General features: G+C 35.8%; 1 protein-coding gene and 1 pseudogene across 2 annotated transcripts; both read left to right on the top strand.

Annotated features, from left to right (window-relative positions):
* Positions 1-228: 228 nt before the first annotated feature.
* Positions 229-9,745, top strand: LOC145806084 (alcohol acyltransferase 16-like; annotated as a pseudogene). The gene is made up of 3 exons (XR_014348593.1): positions 229-780; positions 1,592-2,230; positions 9,283-9,745. The product of XR_014348593.1 is annotated as an alcohol acyltransferase 16-like (transcript).
* LOC114323208 (uncharacterized) lies at positions 2,283-9,126 on the top strand. Its single transcript, XM_082901803.1, has 11 exons — positions 2,283-3,183; positions 4,525-4,722; positions 4,874-4,996; positions 5,780-5,817; positions 6,113-6,245; positions 6,318-6,441; positions 7,312-7,405; positions 7,522-7,638; positions 7,829-7,929; positions 8,109-8,183; positions 8,521-9,126. The coding sequence occupies exons 8-11, from the start codon at positions 7,524-7,526 to the stop codon at positions 8,725-8,727; spliced, it is 498 nt and encodes a 165-aa protein (XP_082757929.1). The 5' UTR covers positions 2,283-3,183; positions 4,525-4,722; positions 4,874-4,996; positions 5,780-5,817; positions 6,113-6,245; positions 6,318-6,441; positions 7,312-7,405; positions 7,522-7,523; the 3' UTR covers positions 8,728-9,126.
* Positions 9,746-9,950: the final 205 nt, after the last annotated feature.

Below are 9,950 nucleotides of genomic sequence, written 5' to 3'. Positions count from 1 at the left end.
CATGTAAGCTTTTTAAATAAAAATATTCTAATAATATGACAATCGACATTTGATGAATTTAATTTTTTTTATATGAATAATTATTTTATTCAATTGTATAATATAAACTATTTATATCACTAAAATAAATCTAAATTAACTTGTAATCGATCAATTTTATACTGACGTTGAAATTTTTAAGTTTACTAAATCCAGACTCCTAAAAATAACAGTTGCATTATGCGATGGGTTTCTTATATTCTACTAGATCATTACTCTATAAATACCTCTCAAATTCATATGACAAAGAACATATAGATATTACATATTCTTTAATTCACATTTCCTCCAAAAATGGCATCTTCAACTCTTCCCCTAGTATTCATCGTGAGAAGACAAAATCCAAAACTTCTTGTTCCATCAAAGCCCACACCACACGAACTCAAACAACTCTCAGACATAGATGACCAAGAAGGTCTTCGTTTCCAAGTTCCAGCGATCATGTTTTACAAAAACAACCCTTCAATGGAAGGGAAAGACCCTGTGAGTGTGATTAGAGAAGCACTAGCCAAAGCACTTGTGTTTTACTACCCATTTGCAGGGAGGCTTGTTGAAGGGCCTAATCGGAAACTCTCAGTGGATTGCACAGCCGAAGGTGTTCTGTTCATAGAGGCAGATGCAAATGTGGAGATCGACTGGCTTGGCGACACGATTGGGCCAGGGTGTCCATACTTGGAGGAGCTTCTGTATGATGTTCCTGGATCCGATGGAATTGTGGGTTGTCCCCTCTTGTTGATTCAGGTAATAATGTTTACTATAGAAAGAATTGTGCATTCTGTGTTTGATTTTAATTTGGGTGAATTAGATTAATAATCCCTATAGTTTAGAGCTTATGTCACTTTAATCCCTGATTTTTCGATTGTGACACATTATTTCTACTCACTAAATATAAAATTATGTTAAATTGATAAATTCTTTAGATATTTATTTATTTTTTTACCAAATTAATTTTTATTATGAGTTTGGATAATGATCATGTAAAATTAATTTTCAAAAATTAATCATGTAATTTTTATTAATTTTGATCAATTTTACATAATTTTTTATTTAGTGGATAGAAATAATATTTTAAAAATTAAAAATATTTTTTTAATATTTTTTTTGTTAAATTAGTTTATATTTTATTAAATTGATAATTTTGCCCTTAAAATTAAACAATGGTATCTTCAATTGTCTTTATTTGGAACAAGATTCAAAATTCAAGGTCAAATGTGTTACAATTGAAAAGTACTAAAGTGACACAAGTCCCAAGTTATATAGACGGTTAGTGTAATTTGCTCTTTTAATTTTCTAGTTTTAATTTTTTATATATTTTTGTTTTTAATGAATATTTTTAAAATTTTAAGTAAGTTTTTTACTTTTTTAGATATACCTTAGTTAGATATATCTATAAAGTAAACTATTTATAAAAAAATATTTTAAAAAATTAAAATATACTGAATTTTAGTGATTTTTTCCCCCTGTTTTTGATATTTGGTGACTATCGACATAATTTATCCAAATTTTAAATGTGCGGCGACTGTGTTCTAACATGTGGTAATAAAATATACAGGTGACGCGTTTTAGTTGTGGTGGATTCACATTTGCAATACGTCTGAACCACACAATGAGCGACGGGTCTGGTCTTATGCAATTCCTAAACACAATCGCTGAGTTTGCCCAACAACCCCAAACCAAAATTACACCATCTGTCCCACCAATTTGGCAAAGGCACCTCCTCTCTGCAAGACAGCCTCCCTCCATTACATGCCCACACCACGAATACGACCAAGCACTAGCCGGAGCCGCCACCACCACCACCACGGCCAACAAAACCACAACGATCAACCGCTCTTTCTTCTTTGGTGCCAAAGAAATCAGAGCCATTCACAACCATCTTCCCCACCACCACCACAGCACAACAGCCACCACATTCGAACTACTCACCGCGTGTGTATGGCAATGTCGAACACGCGCACTCTGCCTAGCCCCAGACGAGACTGTTCGTGTCTCGTGCATAGTCAATGGCTGCGGCAATAAATACGGCCTCAACCTACCTCCTGGATACTATGGCAACGTGTTTACCTATCCCGCGGCGATGACAAAGGCAGGAATGTTATCTATGCTTCCATTGGGATATGCATTGGAGTTGGTAAAGAAGGCAAAGGCACAAGTGAGCGAAGAGTATTTCAGATCAGTGGCTGATCTTATGGTGATAAACACTACAAGAAATACATGATTTAACGGCGTTTATTTAACGACGTTTTTTTAAACGTCACTATTTCTAATATTTAGCGACGTTTTATAAACGTCACATTTTATTTTTATTCAAACGGTACCGTTTAAGCAACGAAGTCGTTTGAAAAGCGCCTTCAAATGTGTTACAGTAGTGTCTCTCTCTCTCTCTCTCTCTCTCTCTCTCTCTCTTCAAACCCTCAAATCTCTCACAACTTATTTGAATCTGAGAAACCCTAGAGCCTCAGAGAAACCGATCCCTCAAATCTCTCACTCGCTCTCTGTCTCTCTCTCTCCAAACCCTTCAGTTCCTTCAACTTGATTCAACCTTCTTCAGCTCGGTTATTCATCATTCGGTCAATCCAATCTCAGAATGATTTTGATTTCAAAGCTCCACCGCCACCGCCATCACCATCTGCATCTGCATCGACTACTAACCATATGCACGATTTCGATTTCGATTTCAATCTAATCTCAGTTTCGTCGATTCTTCTCTTTCTCGATCTCTCTCTCGATCTCTCAATCTCTCTGGATCTCTGTTTCTCTCGCACAATCTTATTCTCTACGTACACATTATCTGTACTTTTTTTTGGAAAATTTTTTTCTCCTAAAAATCTCTCTATACAAGTATATATATGAATTTATATATGTATCTCTATGTATTGATTGAATAATCATCCTTATCTGGACCTATTCCAGACAGTGGTTCGTTTTCACTTTTCACTCCCATCAGGTTTCTTGTTAGAGAGAATGTTGTTCTGTAGTGTCCTTGAATGATTGATGTAAAATGCTATGCTAATTTTTTGTGTACCTTCTGCAGCTTTGCTAATAACATAAATCTATGTGGACTGGTTACTGGGAAACCCTGCCCTGGATCTCCACCATTTGCCCCTTCTCCATTTGTTCCACCATCAACAATCTCTTCTCCAAGTAATGTCTGTTATTGTGGCTGATACTGCTATTTATTGTTTGGCTCAATGAATTTTACTTTGGTTTTTCTTCCCATTTGGTCATCATGGACAAAGAAAACTTTTCTATGCTACTGTTATTTTCTGGAAGCAGTCTATTAACTGCACAGATCCATAATTAAGAATTTAGTTTGCCCATGTTACCCCAAAAGTTGTGTGAGTTAATGACTAGCTTTATTTGAAGCACCTAATAGTTAATAGGATTTAAAGTATGAGGTCCAATGTTTGGCTTGACTGGTAAGTTGAACCTTCTACCTCAAACAATTCATTGCTGCATTGACATTCTTACTTGATAAGGGAAAGGACAACTTTTGTATTTTTATATTTGTAGTTTTCCTAACTTGATGTGAAATGTTAGTAGATAGTTATTTTAGATTAATTGCTTGACTCTGTGGCTGTTGATAAGTGTGTATTGAGATTGATTTGTTAGCTTTCTTAGTGAAGGGATTAGTTTTGTTGGTCATCCTGACAAAACCCGTAAACGTACTATCAAGAGGACCTTGACTTTTTGTTCTTGTTCTTGAACTAGGACAACCCATGTTTATAGAAAATGAGTGTTTGCTGTTAATCTACTTTTGTGGTGGTTACATGCCAATTCCATATACAATTTATGAAATCATTTGCCTCCTCTTTCTTCTTTTTTGTTGGTTTGAATTTTAAGGTGTTAAAATATATCAATGCATTCTTTTAATTGGTTTGTATGAATTTGTGATAATCAATATATTACACATGGGTTCTTTTAATTGGATTGTCAAATCCCCTCTGGTTGGGCATCCAACAATATTGACTTGTGATACACTGATACAGTATTGTTGTTCAAGCTTGCCATGGCTCTCATTATAATCAGAGAGTTCTACTGTATGACAGAACAAGAACAAATAATCAATGCATTCTTTTTGATGCACCAGTGATATTATATCTCTGAACTGTGATACAAAATAGGACTTCTATTAGATTTTGCTGACTTCTGTCCAACTTCAGCTTGAATTACACTATTACAGTCATGCTAGGCGGTTCTGGATTTAGAGTGAAGGCATATGGATGTCACTACCTAAGAAATTGTAACTATCACAAAATGTTGACTGATTGAATAGTTTAAAAAATGGACTTTGTAATCTAATGTAATAACAGGCTTTCTTACGCTATTGTCTCCCCTGCCCTAGAATTATGACCCAGTGATTTCTGTTTTGAGTTTTTATCCAAGGTTATTTGTTTTAACTTCTTTTTTTTTCCCTGTTACATTGTTCATTTAATTTTATTTTTTTTCATGGTTTTGCTCTCTCTATTTTTTTTCCCCTTCTAGGTACCCAAAGGATGGGACAAGCTTTATGTCTCTCTTCTCTCCACAGAAACGGGGAAAACTGTCAGCAAATCAGGGAAAGCATCAGTACAGAATGGGACGTGTCGATGGACAAAGACTTTGTCAGAGTCTGTCTGGATTTCACAAGATGAAGCTCCAAAGGAATTTGAGCAATACTTATTCAAGCTAGTCGTTTCGATGGTTGATGCCTATGTTGATTACCATTGTGTCTTTCAATATCGTTTTAATTAAGATTTGACAAGCTGTGTGCCAACCATCATTTTTTCTCACTGGGTTCCTCTTGATGCTCTTAGCAATTGATAACATCAAACTAACAATGTGCTTATTGTAGGGTTCAGCTAGATCCAGTATCCTTGGAGAGGCTACCATTAATCTGGCAGGTTACATGAGTTCAAGAGCTTCTATTCCTGTTTCATTACCTTTGAAAAAGTGCAACCATGGGACAATTTTACAAGTGAGTCATCTCCTAATGCTTCCAAAGTTTGTTTTCGGTTAATGATCCATGATGCTAAAACTCTTTTAGTTTATCTGGAAGTGTTGCACATATTTTTGATGTATTTTTGGGTAAATTACAAAGACACACTCCATGAGGTTTGTCAAAAACATGGATGCCCCCTCACATTCTGCAAATTACAGATACCCCATTGTCAGGATTTTTCCTGCAACTGCTCTAATAGAAATAAATAAAATTATCATATTATCCTTATTTTCATCCACCCACCACCCAATCCTTCTCCCTACACCACCACAATATTCTTCGACCCTCCTCGGTGACATACCAAATGCTTGTAGTAAACAATAATGATGGTTGTGCTGATTGAGAGTGGGAGAGGGTGGTGTATCCAATCACATGTGCAACACTCTTACCATGTCGCACTTTAGTAATATCAAATTATATATCTTAAAATCTTGCCATCCAAAATTTACACAAATTGGGTTTATCCCTTAATGCTTGTTGACACGAATATGATGTTATCTCAAGATTTAAGCTTCATGTTAAACCTCAATCACTCAAGTGAGTGGATTTAATTCATGGAAATTAAGATAATGGAGGTAATACTAAAACACTGCCTATTCAGATACACAACATTCTTAAGCATTGAACTTGATCCTTAGTGCTCAAACTGGAGTTTGGATTTGTTGGCCATCAACCTAGATTTCATTTGGTTTTAGCAAATAAAACTCTTAGTTTTAACCCCTCATTTGATACAAGAACTTTATCATCTTTCTTCTGCAGGTTGAGATTCAGTGCCTAACTCCAAGAACAAAAAGCAGGTTTGTTGTCTCACACGGGCTTTTTCTTTTTCCTTTATTTTTAGTGTGTGTGTTGTAAAAGTTTGTTGTTGTCTTTTTTTCAGAGAAGAAAAACAGAGACACACAAATATATTATACATCATCATTTGTGATATAATGTAGTGGTTTCCATGACAGAGACATGTCCAGCACCTTCCAGATGGTGCCAGGGCAGTTAATTGCATTTGTCTATCATATGATGAGTCATTCATTACATGAGATAAGTCAAATTCATATTTATATTTATATTTCCTGTTTGTTGTTTGTGTTTGTGTAGGTAATTACGAAGGAAACACCTAACCTCCTTAGCAGAAACACACCTATTGATGAGTTTCCAGCAGCTTTGCAAGGTTTCTATTGGCGCTCACCAGAAAACAATCTTTTAATCATATTTTGGAGCAGTGGGGCAGGTCTTTTAATCTTTTAATCATATGTTTGATATTGTGTTTAACAGTTATTACAACCCTTGGTTCCTCCTGTAGGACTTTACAATACTGTATTTGATGTTGACAATGATAAAGAGAGAGCAGAAGCTCAAGGTCTTGAACCAAATGGGTTCAGTTTTGATGGAGCTGATGCAGCCGGTGTTGATTACGCTATTAATCGGTGAGTGGACTTTTATCTGTCACTCAAATTACAGAAATGTTCTTTTCTTCTTGTTTTGACAATTTCAGTATTTTAGTTTTTATTGGGAAATTTGCTCATTCAATTTTTTTTTTTTTAAACCCAACAAGTCAAGAACTTTGGGTATGAGTAATGAACATAAAAACATCATGTAAGATGATCCTATGGTTGAGCCACTAACACGAGCAAATAATATTACACTTTTTCTATCAGTCCCTACCTCTCATGAGGGAAATTATTCAGCTTCTCTTATTTTCTTTTCTACGCCCTTGAATTGTCAGAGCAGAAATTGAAGGACTGAGGAGAGTTATATAGATAAATAACAAAATTATATCTTCACTTCAGCTTCATTATACAATACAATATGCTCGACCTATGTTACCTGGAACACAATCATTTCTGTACAAGGACTGGGAACCATAACACAATACACTACATGCTTTAAAATATGGTACAATAGATAAATCTGTTTGGCTGCTACCTCCTTGAACAAGACTGAAGATCTGCAAACCGTTGCCACTCCCCCCTTCTTCCTTTCCTCATGTGCGACTCTCTCTCTCTCTCTCTCTCTCTCTCTCTCTCTCTCTCTCGTGGGGTTGAAGAGTGAGAAGAAAGAATGATGATGACCGGATTGCACACTGTTGCTGATGTTTTTTGCATTGGGTGGGATCAATTTTGGGATGGAAATACGTAAGAGCATGAGGCAGAGTTCTTGAGATTATGGTTTACACGTGTTTAGTTGACTGTGGTGCTTAATTAAGTTCTGATTGTTAAATAAGTATTTTATTTATTTATTATTATTATTATTTTTAAAACTCTGTTTGTGCTTGTGTGCATGTTTGTGTGGCTCAGGAAAAAAATTGCAGAAAGGGAAGGTTTTCCCTTTCTAAACTGAAAGGAAAACGTGTTATTGAACTTGGGGCAGGATGTGGAGTGGCTGGTTTTGGTGAGTGTCTTCTGTTTTTGCATAATTTCTGATATGAATGTTATGTAGGGATGACTCTAGTTTACTGTGATCTATTGCGAGGGGAATAGCTTAGTGTTTAGTGGTGTGGTTTTCAGGCATGGCATTGCTAGGATGCGACGTAGTCTCCACAGACCAAACTGAGGTTTTGCCATTGCTAATGAGAAATTGTGAGCGTAATGCATCAAGGATCATGCAAATGAATCCTGGTTCAGGTGTGCTTACAAGTTTCTGGTCTTTCCTTTTTCCTTACTTCTCTCTGAATTCAATTTCTTATCTAAATGACCATCATATATAATTGGTGTTCAACTGATATCGGCAAAGTTGTCAAATGTCATTGCTTTCTTACCTACTGTGGTAAAAAAAATTTACCGTTCTCTTACGTGAAAATTTTGTTTCATGTAGATTCCTTTGGTTCCATCCAGGTTGCAGAGTTGAGCTGGGGTAATGTGGATCAAATAAAGGCTGTTGATCCACCGTTTGACTACATCATTGGCACTGATGTTGTAAGTTTCGTTAAATAGGATTCGCTTATGCTTTTGTCATATCCTTTGCAGATGTCGAAATTAAGTCATTCAGACTTCAAATTTCTTAACGTAGGTTAGATAAATGAATGTATTACATGTTTGCATTATTCATCAATAACATTTCAACTAAGCAAAAGGATTTCAAAATTTTGTACTAGGTTTATGCAGAGCATCTCTTGGAACCACTTTTGCAGACAATGCTTGCGTTGTCCGGACCAAAAACCACTATTCTGGTAACTGTTCTCCAGCTACAAGTACCTTTTTGCTTCTTAATCTTTTTATCTGTTTCAAAACCATTTAACAGCTGAACTCATTTGTTTAACAGCGAAGTCTATAAATTGAATAGAATGTTTTGTGGGACGTAATAGATACTAATATAAGTTGCAACATGAAAAGAGATAAAATAAAGTACGTTTAGAACCTGTATGTAACACATTTGTTATAATTTCTTCTAAAAAGCTCTTCCATGCCTTTGCTTTATGGAGAAATCTACACAACTTTGATATCACAATATCAACTGGGTTAATTAATTAGACCGGCTAATAAATTGTTTTAATCGTGTGGTTGTAGGTTCAGTATCTTAGCAGCAGCAGCAGCAGCAATGGAGGTCAAATTGGAGCCACCACCGAAGGCAATCACCTCTCCCTGTCAATGAGCAACAATCAACAAAGGCCGTTCATCAATCCTCCGCAACTGTTTGCAACTGCTGCAGCATCATCAGGATTCCCACAGCAGATAACTACCCGACCCCAAAATTGGCTACACCAGAAAAATTGATTTTACTCTCTGATTGAGACCCTCTTGACCCAACTTTTTGTTTTTTGTTTTTTAAATCTTTATGTAACAAGGCCTTTGGAGTTTGTAAGCATGTAAAGATTAATGCTTTGAGCTTATATTTCTTCATTTGTGTGTTTCTAAAACCGTACATATGCATTATTATTTAGGCTGCCTTCTTATTTATTATTACATCAATAGGTCCTTGTTCATATTAAATTTAAAATTTAAGAAAATTAAAAAAAGGGGATATCACGGCGTTTCTGAAAACGCCACCTAAAACTCTAAAAGCTAACAGTAAGTTTTTTAAAAAGATATGGCGGCGTTTTGAAAACGTCGTTAAAATGATAGTGACGTCATAGTACCTTTGGTGGGATATTTGGCGGCGTTTTTAAAAACGCCGCCTATAGTCATATAACGACGTTTTTTTAAACGTCATAAAGCTATAGCGACGGCCGCAGCATCGGCGTTTGACATTAAACGTCACAAAAAGAATTAACGACGTTTGTTGTACCTATAGCGGCGTTTTTTAAACGCCGCTAAAAGCAGATTTTCCAGCAGTGAAAGGGACGTCCTTTGCATTCCTTGGACGCGAATAAGGACTATATCGTTTCAGATACGACTCGGGCAGGGTTTGATAAGGTAGATTTCGGGTGGGGGATGCCGGTGTTTGGCGGTGTTCCTAGGGCGATATCTTTGATTAGCGTTTTTGCACGTTTTAGGGACATTAGAGGAGGAGAAGATGTGATTGTGGTACCGATGTCCTTGCCAGAGTCAGTCATGGATAGGTTTGAACAAGAGTTGAAGAAAATGATTCATAAACCCATTTCCATGCTCCAAAAATGTTCACAATCCCTTTCTTAGAAATAAATAAATAAACAAAAATTTAAGCGTTCAACCTTGATAAGTACTCTCCATGTATTGAGTATTATTTGTGTTATAATCTTCCCAGAATGTAGATCAATATGTAACTTATTTTTGGTTTGTGAAGAATCTAATTGCCTATGCTGCCCTTCTTCTTCTTCTTCTTTTTTTTTTTTCAGTAGTCAAAAGTTTATTTTTTTGTGTTTTTTTTGGAAGGAAATTAGCGGCCAACTAATCTACAAATCTCGTCACGAGCATCACCATAATGCTTCACATTTTAGATATTAGTTTTGTTCATATTTTAATTACGATTTATATGCTTGACATTTTGTGGCCTGAGACTTTTTTTTATCACACGCACT

The sequence above is a fragment of the Camellia sinensis genome, chromosome 13 (genome assembly GCF_055761805.1).
Source record: "Camellia sinensis isolate YWXY chromosome 13, ASM5576180v1, whole genome shotgun sequence".
Classification (NCBI taxonomy): domain Eukaryota; kingdom Viridiplantae; phylum Streptophyta; class Magnoliopsida; order Ericales; family Theaceae; genus Camellia; species Camellia sinensis.
This window is presented reverse-complemented; position numbering and strand designations above follow the sequence as displayed.

Coding starts and splice junctions, on each gene's coding strand:
- LOC114323208 (XM_082901803.1), top strand. CDS start 7,524: ATGGCATTGCTAGGATGCGACGTAGTCTCCACAGACCAAACTGAGGTT. Junction 7,639..7,828: donor GCAAATGAATCCTGGTTCAG/GTGTGCTTACAA, acceptor TGTTTCATGTAG/ATTCCTTTGGTTCCATCCAG. Junction 8,184..8,520: donor GACCAAAAACCACTATTCTG/GTAACTGTTCTC, acceptor GTGTGGTTGTAG/GTTCAGTATCTTAGCAGCAG.